This window comes from Chroicocephalus ridibundus, chromosome 2 (genome assembly GCF_963924245.1).
Source record: "Chroicocephalus ridibundus chromosome 2, bChrRid1.1, whole genome shotgun sequence".
NCBI lineage: Eukaryota > Metazoa > Chordata > Aves > Charadriiformes > Laridae > Chroicocephalus > Chroicocephalus ridibundus.
Genome location: NC_086285.1, coordinates 77,861,856 through 77,880,481, shown reverse-complemented (window position 1 = coordinate 77,880,481; position 18,626 = coordinate 77,861,856). Strand labels below are relative to the sequence as shown.

Here is an 18,626-nt window from a genome sequence, read left to right as displayed (position 1 = left end):
CAGAACAGCTGCTTTTAATACTAAACACATTTATCTCCCTCAATGTCTCATCATTCCCTGAAAAAGATTCCCTCTCCATATTTGATGTTACTAAAATTTAGCATAGCCCCATCTAACAGGAAAAACAGAATTAAAATTAAATAGTTTTATAGTTTTTTTTCCACCCCCTAAAAGCAAACATGCAAGCCGTTTCCTCAAACACACATCTGCTTCATGCTCTACTTGGACGTCAAACAGCCTCCGTCTGCTATTGCCAGAAGTCACTCTTTGGGCTGCCTAGTTCTGGTTTAGGGAATTTCCAAGTGTGTGTAATTAAAAAGGGGGAAAGAGAAGGGGAGAATTCCCCATGTAAAGATTTTGCACAAATACAGTTAACACTGGCTATTAAATCTACCAGCTCAGCCTAAGAGGAAAACCCTGTTTCAGAAGAGAGGGAGTCACGCACCGGTAGGTGGGAGAGAGACACAAAATCATAAAACCAGAGCTGGTTCTGCAACCGCTGTGCTGTAGACAGACCCCCGAAGCCCATGTGCTTCTGGGTGACTACCTGCCCAGCAGAGGGGCTGTCCTCTCTGGGTTACGACTGATTCACGTGCCTGTTAACAGGAGTAAAGGCTGCAGAGTAGGGCGTTGAAGCGATAAAGAAAAAGCCACAAGAGAGCTATGTACTTCTAAAGGGAGTAGATGATGTGGGATTTCCAGTTTTCTTTCCACCTCCCGTTTGAAAAAAATGGGAAAAAAAATTAGAAAATCCACCTCTGCTGCCCTGCCATAAGTTTGGTTTGGTTAGAGGCTGAATTTGCAGCCCCTCTATTTCCTCTTTACAAGGTGCTCAGTTTTGGACAGAAGGTCTCAGAGCCTGTAACCTGCAAAACTCTCAGGCAGGTGCCGGGTTTTGCCCACATGAACATGTCCAAGCCGAAGCCTTAGGACACAGGCACCACATTGCTTTGCGTGAGAGCACGCGTTCTCCCTGCGTGTGAATTGGGAGAGCCGAAGTACTTTGTAACCTGCTTTTGAAGAGCTATCAAAGACAGCTGTTATACAAGGGAGCAGGCTTGTATTTATTGGCAAGCAACATCTTCCTCTGCCACGCAGCTATATCAGATGTGAACAACCTGAACTTGTGCTCACATGGCATTAGCGATCTCAGAAATCCCACCCAGGATGCCAGCAGCAGCAGATGTCTGCATGCGTGAGCATGCATCAGCACGTGGCCATGCGAGACCACTGGTGGCAGCAATGCACTTGCAGCACGGCACCTGAGAAGACACGCGGTGCTGCTGCCTGAAACAGCCAATGAGTACCCCCACGTTTGCCATAGAAAATAATTCCCTGCAACAGCTGGTGTTTTTCCAGGATCATTTATCAGTGACACTAGTGAAGGGTCCCACACTAGGAAACAGAGGGCCTCCCCTATCGTTCCCCATTACTGCTTCCAGTTCACCAACCACACCACTACTCAAACAGAAAGAGATCAGACTTACGAGTTCACACACAGTACTACAATGTTTTTCCACAGGTTCCTGGTTCCCACCACTTTAACAATGCAGACTTTCTTCGGTCTCCTGGTGATCTCCTTTTCCAGCTCTGGAACAAACCAAACCAAAGTTATTCTTTCACTGGGGAGAACAAGAAGAAGCTTCACTTGTGAACTACAGATGTTCTGAGGGATGTTCTGGAGAGCAAGACACTATTGATTACACTAACAGGGGCTATAAAAACTCTGAGCAACCTGCCTAAAGTCCACCTCAGGTTCCTCCTTTTCTTTCAGGCTTCCCTGAATCTTCTTGGGGCTGACAAACTGCCCAAGAATTCCTTCACACCCCAAACCTTCTCCCAGTTTAAAATGTGTATGTAAAATGGGGGCAGTACAGAGCTCGATCCCAGCAAGTGTGATATAAAATTTCCTGAAGAACTTCAGGATTCTGTTAATTTTTAAATGCCCCACAGGCAGGACTGTGCTTGTGTAGTTACAAGGCCTGCTGTGCCTTTCTGCAATGCACACCTGAAAAGCCACGGCATGGAAAGGGCTGGAGCTCAAGCTCATTTTTCACAAGAATCTTCTCAGTGTTGTTCAAATCCGGGTTTCAGAAAGAAGTGGCTAGGACCCTATGCCAGCTCATCCTCTTCCCCCTCCCCCATTCCAAATATTTAATATTGTTCTGATGCTTGTCCTAAACAGAAGATGTTTCCTTAAAGAGAAATCCTTGGGCACCATCAGCTGTGATGCCTTTGTGTTTCAGAACTAAAGCCTCGCCATGTCCTTAAAGTGCTGGGCAGCTGCAAGCTGACTTTTCTTGGCAATGCTACAGTGGCACACAACCCTCGCAAATATTGCATCTGATATTCTTGTTTGCAGGGGATAAAAATGAAGGGCACTGCTTACTTCCCAAATACCATCGGGTTAGAGCTTGAACGCCTCCCTAAGCATGCCAACAAAACCACCCCTTCCAAGCTAGTGGATCAGGGAAAACAGCTGCAAGGGCATAAAGTCCGGTAAAAACGGAAGAAACTATAAAGAAGCATCACAAAAATGATGCACTCCTAGAGTACAGGCTAGGACTGTTTCTCAGGGCAAAGACTTGTACTTGCTGCTTTTTCTAGAGGGACTGCGTTTAAAGGCGGCAGCGTGGCCCTGTTCTGCACCACGCGCCCCTTCCCTTCGCGCATACGCAATTAGCCCCGGTGTCCTCAGTCGTCCGCGCTGGCCTGCCCCGACCTCTGCGTTACTCCACTGAATAGCAGTCTCTTTAAGAGATGCAAAACAGGGAAAAATAAAAGCAAGACACAGGGCGAGGAAAAAAAAAAAAGAGAAGAGATAAATCACCTAAATTTACAAACAAAAGACACATTTTTCTGTTGTCATTTGAAAATCGTATCATAAAAATAATAAATCAAAGAAACACTATTTATATGCAAATAGTAGAGCTATTCACTGCTCACAGGTCACTCCTGTCTTCTATATAGAGTAACTACAGGGAACGCTTTTGAGAAAAGCGGCAAAGAGTATTTTACATTAATGATTGTACTTAAGCAGAATATTGCTGTACTGCTTTCCTCACTACCTGGTAACATCCATTTCTCCCCAGAATCTACGCAGCATGAAGTTCACAAAAGCATAAAAACAGAGGTGGAGTAAAGGAGGAAATTGGTCAAATTAATATTTGTACTACAGGAGCACTCAGCAGGTTCAGCAATGGATCAGGGCTATATTAAAAACATAAGAAATAAAAAAAGATGGTACCTAAACTCAAAGAGCAAGGTCAAAATGATTTTTGTAGCAAGATTCAGGAAAGGAGTAAGTGGGAATAAAATAATTCAGAACCACCAAAGCAGTCAGATGAAACACAGTTCTAAAGCCTGTAATTGAGCCCAAGCCAAATCTTCTACAGCAAAAAAGTGAAAGCAAGCACTAGAAGCAGCACAGATGATGACTCTTTATTGTTTCAGCTCAAGGGCAACAGTGAAAATCACCACCCAAGCAGCACACATTGCACAGATTTCATGTGGACATAAGGGTTCGCTCTCAAACTGTCCAAGAATGACCAGATCTGGCCTGTCAAAGTAAAACGTCTCCTTCTCTGTCAGCAAAAACCAGTCCCTGATGCTATATGATTTGGATTTTCTTAATCTGTGGCTTTTTTGTTTCTCAAAGTAATTTTCACTTTTTCCTTTGGGCAGAGACAGTAGGTTTTATTTTCAGTATGTGCTTTACTGAGTCACAACTTAATAAAATTAAGAGAAGCAACACTTAACGTGGTTACGCATCTTGGAGCCAAATATTATTTTGCCCTCCACTCCTGCTTTGTTCATACATTAGGGGTTGCTACAATCCATATGTTCTTTATTGATTTTAACACATCCTTCTCATGTGCACTCAGGCCCCCTTTTAAACTTTCTGACAAATCAGTCCTTCCAAACTAATTTGCGTTAGTGTCTTTCACTGAACTGCTGTTCTACCCTCAAATAACGGATAGCCCGTGGGTTATGTGAACTGAAAAACACCTTCTCTTCTTCAGCTGTGGCAGCAAGGATCACACGCAAAGGGGCATTTCTCTCCTCCTCTACGCTGCCTCATGCAGCAGCCTCCCTTCAGTGGACCCTTGTGTCTGCTCTGATGGGGATATACTCCATGGATACAGAGCACCATTATACAAAAATGTCCCAAGAGAGTTTTGAGATGTAGCTGCATTACAAGTATTAAAGAAAAAGAAGAAAGAAAGAATAAGAGAAAAAAAAAGGAAAGAAAAAGAAAAAAAAAGGAAAGGAAAAAAAAGAAAAAAAAAAGAAAAAAAAGAATCTCGCCTCAAGCCTTACAAAGAACACAGACAGCACCTGACTTTTTTACTAAAAGCTGGCTCTACCAGCTACTTATTCCTCCACCCCTGTGTTACAACTCTGCTTCAGATGAATGACTCTCCCCAAGTCTCCAACACCATCTATCTTTCTGACGACTTTCTTCATCCTTTATTTCTATATATACCAGTCAGATGTTCACAAAAAAAACCCCACCCTACTGCAAAACCGATCATTTACAATAATCAACATACCATTCAGATCGCAAGAAATAAGCTGTGTGACTTGCAAAAAAGTCACCAACTACAGAACTGGCTCTCGTTTAAGTGGCCTGCTGTCTTCGGGGGTAGCCTGCTCGCACAAAAGCCTGCTCTGACTGACTGTGACAGGCATCAGGAGAGCGACAGCTTTTAGGCTTCGTAGGTCAACGTTAAGCGCTTAAAAGAGAAGTCAAGCCAATGCCTATTAAAACCCCATGGAAGCAAACTATTGCTCTGTCAGTTACTGGAACAACACCGGGAAAACGCTCCCTGGCCCAAATTCATTCTTTGATTTTGAACTGAAGTCATCAGTTCAGAAGGAATTTGCATTAAATGTTTCATTTCTGACTGATTTAGCAGTAGGGCAAGTGTGGAAAATAAAAAAAAAATATAAATAAATTATCCATTTACTCAGAGGCCCATTATGAGTTTTCCCATACTCCAGAGCCCACACACACTCTAGGCTTCCTATTCAGGGACTCTGTAAGAAAACTGTCAACAAGCTAACTCTTTATATCCCAGTGGAAATTAGAACTATTCATTGGGAGACTTTAAAAGTCTCATGGGGAGGGGAACCCTACCAGCTTCCAGCTCCCAGCTCCCAACGCTGCTGAATTCTCATGGGATCCTCTGTGTTTCAGGAGCATGGCTTTCAAAATCAGAAAGTATCTTTAAAGCCTTCAAATTAAGCCACCCATCTCTGCATCACTTGGCAAAAACAAAATAGACAAAGCTTAAATCAAGCTGCCGAAAAGGGATGTCCAAAATGACAAGTGCCCTGTGGTGATGGACTTCTGCTGGATTTTCCTGGCTGCTAAACGATACTGTCAGTAGCTCTTTGAACACGAAAAGAGCTATGGAAGCCCAGCACAGAGGCTCAATCAATCCCTGGAGCACGACAGCTCTGCAGCAGGAGGTAGAGCGGTCCAAAATGCAGAGCTGAAGCAACCTTCTCACAGACAGCCACACTGAGTTACTGGTACACAGGTTTACTTATACCTTCCAGGATTTCTGTCTCCATGAGCTCCCTCTGTGCTCACTAATTCATTTTTTTTAATCAAGGAGGACTACCAGCCTGATACATTGTATTTTTGAAAAGCCTAATAGTGAAGGAATATTGAAGGCCACCAAGTCACATACAGAAATGATGAGGCGGGTAAGCAGATGATTGACAGATGGACAGCAAAAAGGGGTAGAAAAATTAAAATCACAAGTGGATGGCAGGAGATTAGTGGCAGGATGACTTGCTTTATTCTCAAAAAAAAAAAAAAGAAAAGAAGAAAAAGAAATCTTGTTTATTAACCTCGCTAAGGAGCTTGGCACAAACCTTAGGAATGTGCCAATGAAGTCTGCTTGGTGACAAAGTGGGGCACTGGCAGCAGTACAGCACAGAAACGGGTCATTAGAGGGAACTGGGTGAGCGTGAGACCCTGTGTGGCAAAAGCAAGTAAAAATGCAAAATACAAGGTAAGATGGGAAACGCTTCTGCTGGAAGATAAGCTTTTAGCAAATACTGTGTTGGACTTGGTTATACACTACTTGAACACAAGTGACTATAAGGCACCGGTTTATTGTGTCCATGAGGTATTTGCAATTCAGACGGCGGTGAAACACTGGTGCTCTTTTACAATTCTGGTCATCAATATTTGAGAAACTAAAGCTTTGGCAAGCCTATTTATAAAAGGAGAGGAGATAGAGAACTTCAGCTCAGCAAAGGAACGGGGCTGCTGTCTCCTCACATAGCATGGGAAAAAGAGAAAAAAAATTGAGATAGTCACAAATGGGGAGGGAAAAAAGCCAAAGAACCTGGACAGCTATAGTGTATTTGAATAGAATGCTAAAATGTACCCCAGTACAAGAGCAGTTTGGAGTCTGGAATGGCCTTCCAACAAAAGCACAGGGCATGAATACTAACAGCATTTAAAATGAATCTCATTTACTTCTCATGAGAGTAACTGTGTAACTCGATGACTATAATAGCAAAGGACTGATTGCAATAATTTGTTTCAATCGTGTATTTCTAATTACATTCAAAAAAAGATCGGAAAAGCCAGACATAAAGTTGCCATTGCAATCTTCAATTGCTCATATGCGTTATGATACAGCACTTAATTAGATGATCACACATTAGTTTTTCCCCCAGAATGCTCATCGCAGTCAGCAAATGGGCAGCTATTAATGATGCCTCTACCTTTTCCATTCAACATGTGCCCCTCAGCCTTATCATCCAAACCTCCCAGTGAATACAAATCACAGGTTTCCTCAGAGACGTTCCTACGGTGCCTGTGAGAATATTCATGTCCTTCATAAATACCAATGAAATCATCCCCACCACCTTTCTTGTAAGAGTAGGGACAAAGATTAGTCCTGTTTTGCAGGCAGGGAGATAAAATACAGCGGAATCATGTCCAGAATGAGAAAAATCATGCAGCGATACCCCTTGTAGGTGCCGACATAAATGCTCCAGCTTTCTGCAAATCAAGCCCCAGAATTACATGCTAGAGACAGACACTGAAGAAATTGTGATTAGTGACAGCACTGGAAGAGCCTGATTCCAGAGAAATTTCCATCATCGTACAAGGACATCCCTGGCAGACAAAGGGAACGAGTACAGCTCTTCAGGACACATTCAGCTTCTTTTCCCCAAGACTGTCCTCTTCTGCAACCCTCTGCCTCATTCACTACACACCTTCCAAATTCTGCAACAAATGAGGAACAGACAACAGCTTCATTCCCACAGCATCGTCCATCCTATGCATTGATTCATCCATCCTATGCCCTGTGGAAAAAATAGGTCGTAATCATGTTATTAAAGGCTGTATCATCATGCCTTCATGCCAGGAGGCCAAGCAAGGGTTGCCCAGGCAACCTGACTTATTGCATTTCCCAAAGCGTGAATTGTCAACGTTTACATTCCTCTAACATTATAAAAAAAAAACCAACAAAAAAACAAAACCACAAAGAATACCTCAAATGTCACTACGTGGAGCCATGTTTAAGCCATCAGGAGGTTTCAGACACCTCCACATGCATCGCTGCTATGTACTGCCAGAGCTATGGAGGAAACCTCAGCAGGCAGAACAGGTGAGCTGGGCAGTACGGAGGGGTGAAGCACACATTTTGGGAGTGGATTTCACAAGAGAAGAGTGCTGAGGCTGAATCCTTAAGCTAGACAGCTTGTTCTGGGAGGAGGGAAAGCAAATGGTCACAGCCCCTTTGGTCTCCATGCTCTAGCTCTCCTCTCCCCTTCCTGTACAGCTGTTAATTCCCCCTAGCCCCTTGTCGTCTTTGTCCCTTTAAGTCCACTCCAACTGTCTTTATTCTTTGCTCCCCCAACTCTTTTCACTCTCTGATTTCCTCTCTTCTCTGTCCACTAGTCCCCCCTCTGCCTGCTCTCTCTCTCTGCTTTGTTCCCCAGGTCTCCTCTCCTAACTCCTCATGTTCACATCCAGACTCACCCATCCTCTCTGCTCGGTGCACATGGGCCAGGGGAACACCGGCAGTGCCAGGGCTTGCTGCCAGCCCTCCGCACGCGGTTCCTGCCCTATAAAGCCGGCTCCTCTGAGAGGAAAGGTAGCGCTGCGGACAAAAAGCCACTGTGCCAGCTGGCTACAAAGCAGATGCGACAGGCTGGAGCGCAGCCAGCGAGAGCCTGCGGAGGACTCAACTGGTGAGAAAGAGTCATTCAAACTTAAATAGAGGCTGACACCCCCCCCTTTTATTTTTTTTTATTTTTTTAAATTTCCTAGCATATTTGGCTTTTCCCAGTGGCATCAAAAGGCACACCCTCTGTAGAGCGCTCCCTTTTTCCCCTGTCCCCTCCAAACCCTGCTGCTGCCAGAGGTCACTACCACCCTTGCCAGGGATACAGTCAGGGCACACATGGGCTTTCCTCTTCCTTGCCTGTAGACCTAGCCAGCAGAAGAGGACTTACACTGATAAGTTTTATTCTTATTACTTGCTATTTATTACATACTGCATGTCTTGAAAGAGTTGCACAAACTCCATCGGTTCCTGCTCCTGGGCAACAGGGGAGCGCCAGGAGAAACCCGGCCCCTCCTGAAAGCTGATTTAACCTATACGAGGGCAACAGAAATCACTGGCTGGTTTTGTGTGAGATGGAAATCTCTGTGGATGACACACAGTCCTCTGTAAGACTTAAAGGCTGCCATCAAGTAGCACCTTGAACTGCTTTAACTAGATTTCCCACATTTACCTAACTGCCCCCTGGGACTTGCATGGGACATTTAACTGTGGCACCGTTAAAACAACAAAGAAACAGGATCTAGTAAAGGAACACATCTGTCAGGTTTGTACCTAGTAGCATCACATGGAGTTACCCGTGTTATGGGGCCAGGGAACTTGCTTTCTTTCTCTAGCTAATACACCTAGTTCTTCAACTACCACAAGCTTTAAAACAGTAGCGGAGCTGTAGGTGTGGTTGTCTATGAGTAAAGCTTTGTAGGGAGCGTTAATCTCTTATTAGGGAAAGTGTCTTTCAGACATAAGCCTTGTCCACCCTTTCTTCTGCTATTTATCCAATGAGATGTAAGACTCAAGCTTAGGGAAAAAAAATAGCAAAACAAAACTGGAAACTAGCATATGTATAAAAGCAAAGTCATGGCAGCATGTTGCTCAGTAGCAAGAAAGGTGAATGATATATTGGGTTTTTTTTTTCCATTAAAAGACAAGCCCCTGAAAACCACAGCTTTCCTAACTGCAATCCAGACACATACGCACACACAGAGTACTCGTCACCACTGTACCCCTTCTTCCTCTCCACAGTGCGTCCTGCACGCTAAAAGCCTTTGCATCTATTCGGATGTATGATCTTTGCCGGCCACTTTTGCAATTACATCAATATAATTTCTCTAAGCTTAGAAAGGAACAGCTATAGCCTGTCTGTCCACAGGAGCACTCCAAGTTTCATTGAGAGATGAGTAAAAAGGGGGTTTTGTTATTCAGCCTGGTCAAGCAGTTATTTTTCCATTAAGGAACATCTGAAAGATTTCCCACCACAGGAGAAGAAAAGGAGAACTGCACAAGGGTGGGTTTCCATGGAAGCATCAAGTCTCACGCTCAGGTAACTGCTGATACGGCTTCTCAAGTGGTGCATTTCCCAGCACACCCAAACACGCCAGCAGGGATAGAGGCTGCTGCAGCCGAGATCAGCTTGCAGCAGTCGATCTATTCCAGCCAAAAAAAAGACTCTTCACCCCACAAGAAGTAAAACCCATGCATCCTACACCAAAATAAATCAAGCCATCTAAGCAACATGCCTTTAAAAGGCGAAAGGACAGCTGGCGCTTTGGGATTTCCGATTCCCCTAAAGACTCTTTTCTTCTGTTCTTTAAACATATGTCCATGCTTCCCTAGCATTTATTTCACTCAGGTCAAAAAGACAATTCTGCAGCTGCACTGAAATCTGTGTTTGTTTCTTGTTCCACAGGGGAACAGGGAAGAGATGGGGAAGTTTTTGGAGAAACTGGCAGTGAAAAACCTGTACTAGATTAATATTATCAAAATATTTCATTTGCTCATGATTGAGGCTGACTTTTTTCAATAATGTTTTGAAATATTTGTCAACAAAACTCACCAAGCCTGTTTTACAAATGACATTTCAATATGCAGCTGGATAAAAATCATTCCCTTGATGTAAAAATGAATTTGAACTTTTATTTCTAAAAGAAGACAAAATGTTGAGCCAACTGGTAGAATTTTGAGACTCAAAACATTAGGGATGATTTAACACCTAGATTTCTTAAAATATGACCACATAAACCCAAAAATCTCTTTATGGAGGCTAACCATTCCTGCCAAAAATCACAAGGCACCAATCACTCAAAAATAAAGCCACTAAAAGCTGTCAAGGTAGCAGCTCTCCTCTGGTTTTGCAACCAACGACAGACACTCTTTTACACCCCTGGGGCAGGTTACTGAGAAGATAAGGGCAATGTTAATTTACAACACTCTGGACTCCTACCAACATCCCTTGTCTCACTTTAATTTGTTTGCCATGCATACTCTCTTGCTGGCTGAGCAGTGCTCATCAACTGAGCATTGTGATTCAAGAGGGACAGGGAACTGCTGGAGAGGGTGCAGCAAAGGGTTACAAAGATGATTAGGGGACTGGAACACCTCTCTTATGAAGAAAGGTTGAGGGACTTGGGTCTCTTCAGTCTGGAAAAAAGACAACTGAGGGGGGACCTTATCAACGCTTATAAATACTTAAAGGGTGGGTGTCAGGAGGATGGGGCCAGGCCCTTTTCAGTGGTGCCCGGGGACAGGACAAGAGGTAACGGGCACAAACTCGAACATAGGAAGTTCCACCTAAACATGAGGAGGAACTTCCTTACTTTGAGGGCGGCAGAGCACTTGCGCAGGCTGCCCAGAGAGGTGGTGGAGTCTCTGTCTCTGGAGACATTCCAAACCCGCCTGGACGCGTTCCTGTGCAACCTGCTCTAGGTGACCCTGCTCTGGCAGGGGGGTTGGACTAGACAGTCTCCAGAGGTCCCTTCCAACCCCACCATTCCATGACTCTGTGATTCTGTGAACTGCTCATGCTGATTTTCTCCAGACATGGGTTGTTACCACAACCGCTGACCTTTCAACCGCAGCTGGACCACTGTCCAGACATTTAGTTGTTCTCTTTAGAGACATCTCCCAGCAGAGCACTTGCAAACTACTCCCACCCTAGGTGTTGATTCAAAAACAGCAGATAAATTTTGCTTCCTTTTTTTCCCCCCCAACACATGGGCCGCCTCCCTGTGGAGCAAACAGGCCTTATGGAAGATCAGTGGCCCTTTCCACTATGGGTATGGTAGCCAAATGGACCAGTTAAAGCTTTCAGCAGGCAATGGGAATGACGCGATTCTCCAGAAAGGAAAATAAAGCCTGTTCATTGCTTGGACAGCGATTCAGAATTGCATTTTCTTCTATCCCAGAAATACTTTCCCCACTTAAACGCTACTTCTTTTTATTATGTAACTTGTATCAGCTGCCAAAATGGGTACGTATGAAAATACTGTAACTCTTGTAATAATCTGTTATATAGGATACACTAATTTGACTGGTATGCAGTAGTAAAATTACAGTGGGATTTCCAGCTGGAAGGGACTGCAAGCGAGCGGTTTATCATTTAAACGTATTGGGAGTAATTGAATCACAGGAGGCTGTTACAACAATGCAGCGAGGAATAATAAACAGCAACACAATGGCCCCTAACTAGAGCAAAACAGTTTCCAGCCCTTTCAGATGGAAAACAAGGAATATAACAAATCCCAAACAAACCCCCTCCACACAGATAGGAAAGCTCAACAATGGACTCAAGGGGAAACAGGGGATATCTGCATCAGGCTCAATGGCATCCTTTCTCCCAGACAAATACCATTTTTTTTACCCATTCCCTGCTGCAGCAACTATGGGTATGTGATTATAACACACAGAAGCAGAGAAATGCTTTCTTCTGCTTACTGATCCCCGGGGAACCACACGTCCTGCGGTTTGATCACATTATTCATTTGGGATTTCTACTTTTCTCCTGTCCTCACTCGGACCGTCAGCACTCCCATGCACCCAGAAAGAGCGACAAGGTCCTTCCTTCCAAAATTTTTATTTAGGCGCATTTCATCGTTGTGACACTGCTCCTCTCTTACACTCCCTACAGAAATGCAGCATCCCTTCAGAGCTGCATCAGGAAAGCCTTAATGCGTGGGACTGCAGAGAGAGTTTAAAGAGAAAAAGAGAGGGAAGAAATAAAAAACCCCAACAATATCCCCAACAAATCCAGCATCAGCAAGGAGGCTGAAATGACTGTGTTCTGTATCACTTAAAGTTTGCAAAAGGTAATGTACTGACAATTGTCATATCTAAGTGTATTTGCAGGTAGAGAATCCATAGCATCAAGATGTGTAATAACACTGTTTTCCACAAGAAACGGAGTCCCTCCTTAAACAGGAGTGTACCCCTACCACGAAACTGCTGGAAAAAGTAGTAAGTCATGAATAATAGTCATAAAATCGTTTTGATACTTAGCATTCCTCCGCAGACAATGTCATTATACATGGCTTAAATAAATCCCTCTAGCACACGTTGCATCTCTATAATTTTTCTTAAAGGAAACTCAGGTAATTTATTTTTATTTTCCCCCAAATTACATTTTATTTCATCTGCAAATTCAAGAAGCTGACTAGCTGAGAAAAGCCAAATTTAGAGTTGGTTGGAAAACTCCAAGTCCAACTGTGAGACATTTCGTTGCCTCAGAGATAAGTTTTCTTCAAGATCCACCATTTTACTCTGGGGAAGATCTGCAAAAAGGAGGTGGGGGAGATGGAGATCACCAGGTTAATGGCTGCTCACATACCCCCCAGCTTTTCAGAACTTTACCAGAAAAATGGCATTTGCATTGCAAAGCCACATTGTCTGCGATGCAGACCCAGAAACTGTAACCCCAGACACCCAGTTCACGTGCAAAGAAGCTAATTAACACCAGTCTGCCAACTGCACCAGGAATCACAGCAGTGACCTGGGTAAGGATACCACAGACCCAAATCAGACTTTTTCACCCCTCACTGCTGAAGACTGCATTCCTTAGGCGCTGATGTTAACGGCGACATTTTTCTATTCTGAGTGAATCTGTTCCATTGATGACTGATGCCTTTAACATCGACTGACCGAAGCTACAGTCACCCCAGAGACCTTTGGCAGCGAGTATCGGTCAAGCGTGGGAAGCATCACCCCTACCTGTGGGCAGAGCTACAGGGTGAGGGCTCCCTGAAAACCCCAGGGTCCGAGTAGGGAAGGGTTTGAAAAAGTGTGTAAAAAAAGAAGCATTTCCACTGTTTTCTGACTAGTAGTCTGATACAGATTGCAAGCAACAGTGCAAAACGGGTGTTTACGGGCTCCGTCAGGACTGTGAGAAGGAAGAAGGGAGCCTCTTCTCCCCACCACATCTCACAGGTGCTCCAGTGAGATCAAGATCCAGAAACTCTTGGCCTTTATTGTAATTAGAGCCCCCCCCCCCGCCCCTGGGTCTCTTCTGCAAAGCACCCCGCGAGACAGGAGTACAGCTATTTCAGTGGCAGTGCTGGTGACAAAAGGAGTCAGCTCTGTCTAAAAGCAAGGATAATTTAGACTTTCAACTAAAAACTGCACCCTACCGCTGCAGCTTGCAGGCTCCCCCCATCTCCAGAGTAGCATCACTCAGATGATGCAGGAAGGGAAGGGAAAACGGCTCTTGGAGTAAGGCTTTAGAGAGGAACTGTAACGTGGTTTAGGTCTGCCACGGGGCTGGCGCTTTAGAATTGGGGGTTCAAGTGCTGCCGCTTCTCCAAATCGACAAAATATGATCCCAGCGAGCAGCTTCCTTAAAACACAGCTTCCAGAGGCACACAGGGCTGAAGGTGCACTCTGCAGCCATGGCAAAGTTCTTCAAGGGATGTCTCTAAAGACACACGGCACTGCAAGATCAGGCTATAATTGCTAGGACTGTTCGACAGGACGAGTAATTTTAAATACAGTGCTGGAGTTGGAAGGGTTTTTCAAGGAAAGCAAAATGAATGAATGGATGGATGATTTTACAGGCAGTAAATAGATTATTTAACTCTGGGCAGCAACGCCACATGCAGCCTTTAGAGAAGAGCGGAGGGATTTGTGGTTTTCTGTCTGTCCTACTCACCAGGCACCACTCCTTTGATGTCACTTTCCGTGTTCATCCTGTTCTTGTGTGTGAACTGAAGGATCAGTTCCTTGGATGCCTCGAACTGTTGTGTAGCCATCAGCCACCGAAGAGACTCTGGGAAAATACTTCAAAGATGGAAAACAGGTTAGGGTGGCTTCCAAGTTTCTGTCACGAGGAAGAACTGATAGTGTTTAGCTGCTCATTTAACCGTTCATGTGCTACATACTTATTTACAAAAAGCAAAGGAATCACTTATGAAACAAATAAGAGGAAAAAAAGATTCAAAATGAGAAAATTACTGGCATTTTCTTTTACACCAATTCATAAATGATACAGGAGCTATCCCACCACCTAGAAATAGGACAAATTAGAATTTTATAATGTATTAGAGGTGTTCTGGCTGTTAATGCAATTTTGAAAGAACTGGGAGAAGGAGGAAGCGCTGTCTGCAGTAGACGTTTGCTGCCAAGCAGGGAATGAATGAGCTGTGCAGCTAACACACGGTAATTCAGAGCAAAGAAGGAAAATAGATGACAGAAGTGATTTGGATTCTCTTGTGAAAATGGAGAAAGGAAAGAGAAGAATTACTTTTTAGGACTATAATGGCATTTAATTTTTAAACATGTCAAATATCTTCATATTCAGAGTTTAAGCCCTTTTTTTTTTTTTTTTTAAATACAGGTCAGTATTGTGTATGTTCCAGACAACATTCAGCTGTTGCTCTAAAACTTTCCCCTAGTAAAGACAATATTCTGTTAGTTGAGTCACCATATAAACATATACATACACACAGTTACAAAAGAAAAACTTTTATTTTCCATCTGGTTGTTTCCTTAAAGTGCTGATAGTCACTTGAGGCATTAGCTTAACTGATCGGTTGTCCTTTTTTTTCAGATAAGTCTACTTTCATACAAAATCAAAAGAAATATGTAGATATTAAAACCAACAAACAAACCAACCCCATATTCCTTAGATATGAAAACTTTCAGACCTGACTACAAGCATATTTTTCTTTCTTGTTTAGGCCTCATTTTCACTAATCTTTCAAAAGACCTTTCTTAGAACATCTTTAACAAGTGTTTTTAACTTCAAATACATAATAAACCTCAAATTTCCTTCACAAAGCGCTGATCTTTGCTGTGGATGCTGCCTCAGTTCTTTTACTTCTAAGCGGCGGATCAGGCAATTGCACCTTTATGGTACCGTCTTCGAAGGTTGATGTAATTTGGAAGACAGCTTAGCAAAACCTCCATCCTATATAAAGTATTTTATTTTTTTTTAAGAAGGAAAAAGGAGAGAAGTCAGGCAGACTGCAACCCAAATTATATTAAGCAATAAAAATACGTAACAGCCATGATGACAGCTATTCACCTTGACAGCTTATTTACTACCACTCGTGCTGCACAGATGCTCCGGCACAGCCTCCTGCGGAAAGTCCTGCACTGCAAATGCATGTTTTGAAAAATTAAGAATTCTTTGAATGAAAAATCCCCCCGTGCTTGGCTACAAAACGGGGACAGCCCCAGCCACTATCCTAAAAGCTGCACTTTTTGGACCGTCCGCTTACAGTTACCAAACAAGAAGCACTGTGGGGAGCATCTGCTCGCAGGGGAAGGAATAGAGCCAGAGGGACAGGCATCGCAGGGACAAACGCCATCTCTGCCTTCCAGCTCCCACAGGTTTGTAGCAAATGCTGGAGCCTGATGTCTTTCAGCTGCTCCATTACGAACTGTGAGCAGTGGGAGGTTCATTTAAGGATCTTTAAAAACCCCTGGGCTGCTTAGAGCCCAGGTTATCAGGCACGACAAGGGGAAGTGCTGGGTGCCCGTCTCTGTGCAAGCTCCTGAGCTCCCTTGTGGAGCATGGACCCTCTGCCAAGGGTCACCTGTGCATACCTACTGTCGCCAAACCAGGCCCCAGTATCAACTCAAAAGCCAAAAAAAACAACCCCCAAAAAAGCACCAACCCCCTGACCCCTGTGGACTTCTGCACAGAAGTTTGGTCACATCCTTGTGCTTCATCATCTGGCATGAAATACTAATTGAATGAAGGTAAGACAGCTTTCAGATCACGAGGCTGAGCTGACTGCAGACACCTGGTAGTCTTCTACCTCTTCCATCAGCAAGGAAAGAGACCTGGTAGTCTGCTGTCTCCCCCATCAGTGAGGAAAGGACCAACCTTTTGCAGTCCAAGAAAGAGTAGGGGGAAACGTTCATCTCCTGTTATGCAGGTGCTGCCTGGGAGAGGAAAAGGGGAAGAGTAGGAGGGACACTGGGGAAAAAAGATCCTAACACCAAGAAATCCTAAGAGCAGAGAAGAATCCTTGACAGACAGAAAAAGGCCTGGAATGAGAACCATGATCCTGTCCAGACACAGAGCAACCCCATGCCCATGGAAAGGGTGTAGTCTGCCAATTAGGGGTCTGCCGCAGGGCGACAAGCCCACGTATTAGAAGTTGGGGTCTTGATAAGAGTAAATCCTATCTAAGAGCACCAGAAAAGAACTGCCCACCCTTTCCCAGTTCTTCAGTTTTGGTTAGAGTGAAGCAGTTTATTTCGGATTAGTGACACCTTTGCTGACCTTCATGGCACAGTCCTGTGAGGAGCTTCCTGCATCTGAGGGAGAGAAAATAATGCCTCTGTATAACTAGAGCTGCCTTTCCCTTACGACTCTAACGCACACACACATACACACAGTTTGAAAGGAGCCTAACTTCCATAAACTTATTTTTATACGATCGTCACCAACCCCTGAGCTGCCTTCCGACTTGTGTGGGTGCCTCTCTGCCCTTCCAGAATGACCTGAGAGCTCAGCAACGGCATCTGCTCCATTTGCAGGTGTCCCAGCTCATCCCTCCTAGGCAAATCTGCCACTTCCCCCTTCTCCCCCCACCAATCCATGCCCAGCTTATCCTGTTCTTGTGCGTGAACTGAAGGATGCCTCGAACTGTTGTGTAGCCATCACTCAGCTGCACACCTCCCCAGGGACAGTATAGCCTGCCATGAGCATGTGGCCCGGAGCAGAGCAAATCTTAAGTGGGAGAGGGCTAAGCTCCAGCCTGGAGGGACAACCAGCTCTCTCACAGCAGGAGATGGAAGCAAAGAGAGGAAGGAGGAGGTAGCACAGGGGCTATCACAGCATCTGTTATTGAACTCACTGGTTTGGGTACAACGATGGGGAATTAACAAGCAATGCAGTTTTCCAGTCCTGCTTTTATTACAAATAAGTCAGATTTCTTCCTTTCCTATCTGTAACATATGCTGAGAGTCCACGCTCTGCTCCACAACACAATGCTGGGGGAAGAGGGGAGGAAAGGAAAGAGGTAATCAAATGGTAGCGCTTTCCAGAGAATACGCAACAGATGGAAGAGAAAAGCCTATGAGAAAAGTGCATACTGTACCGACAGTATAATTAAACAGGCATCCTAACCAGAGTCCGTTTCTGCAAATGCAAAAACCCTGGGCAACGCAGATCCTGTTACTTTGGCTATTACCATTATTTATCAAGCTGTCGTATCACACATTATATAAGGGGGGTCTATTTGCATGGTCTGCCTGTCCTGTCCAGCCAAAAAGCCACTGAGCTCTTGTGGATTAGGAAATAAATGTTAGCATTTCCTATTGCTTTCATTGTCACCCAGGGGCGACCTCTCAACAGGAATGGACGAGACCCTGGCTCTGCCACCTGGAAAACGTGCTCTCTCCAGAAGATTGCTGAGGGGTTACTGTGGCCCGTGTCATCTTATCACATTCGTTAGGTGTCTTCATACTACTGTACTGTCCTTTTGGACGCAAGTATCTGTAAACATTATGTTTGATATTGGGTTTTATCCAGTGGTGGATATAATGCTTTCCAGCTGGTGGGCATCCCAATAGGAGGTCTTGGAGCAGATCTGCACGTGTTTGTATGTGTATAACATATGGCAGGTTTGGGAGAAAAGTATTGTATATTAACAAGAACACTCTAGCTTATTCATCATCAAGATTAACACTGACAAGATGAGACTATTTAGATGTTATGTGTTGGAAAACTGGTGGGGGCGTGGGGGGGAAGCCATTATCTTGCATAGGACTTGTAAAAGCTGCGGCATGTCTGTGAGCTTGGGGATAACTAAAGAAATCCCCATTGAGGGTTACCACGATGGACTCAGGAGAACTCTGTAATGCCTTAATGGAAAAATATATGACTGTTAAAAATTCTTGCATACTATAACAAGTTTTTACATGTTACAACTTGTCAGGCATTACAACTGGCAGCTTGGCCCCCCACGGTACATAAACAACTTGGTCCTCCATGGTGCGGTGCCCATTTTCCTCATTTTTTTTCAGCGTACAGCAACTAAATATTTTAATCTTGTTAGTGTTATCTTTAAAACGAACAATCTAGCG

General features: G+C 44.2%; 1 protein-coding gene and 1 long non-coding RNA gene across 5 annotated transcripts in view; one reads left to right on the top strand and one right to left on the bottom strand.

The window, feature by feature from the left end:
* SLC22A23 (solute carrier family 22 member 23) overlaps positions 1–18,626 on the bottom strand; it is a 116,637-nt gene that overhangs the window by 16,014 nt on the left and 81,997 nt on the right. For 2 of the 3 annotated variants that reach the window (XR_010069949.1, XM_063325990.1), the window contains exons 5-7: positions 14,236–14,363; positions 7,249–7,338; positions 1,488–1,590 (exon numbers count right to left, since the gene is read on the bottom strand). Coding sequence is in view for 2 of the 3 variants with exons in the window: in XM_063325990.1 (XP_063182060.1) it covers positions 1,488–1,590; positions 7,249–7,338; positions 14,236–14,363 (321 nt within the window). In the remaining variant the exon portion in view is untranslated. The remainder of the gene's footprint in view (positions 1–1,487; positions 1,591–7,248; positions 7,339–14,235; positions 14,364–18,626) is intronic. The other variant, XM_063325991.1, reaches the window with a different exon arrangement.
* Positions 8,138–18,295, top strand: LOC134511668 (uncharacterized). 2 transcript variants are annotated; one of them, XR_010069951.1, is made up of 4 exons: positions 8,138–8,229; positions 9,554–9,642; positions 12,226–12,403; positions 17,879–18,295. It is a non-coding gene; the product is annotated as an uncharacterized LOC134511668 (long non-coding RNA). The 2 variants fall into 2 exon arrangements; XR_010069950.1 differs by lacking the exon at positions 17,879–18,295 and having other exon boundaries at positions 12,226–12,630.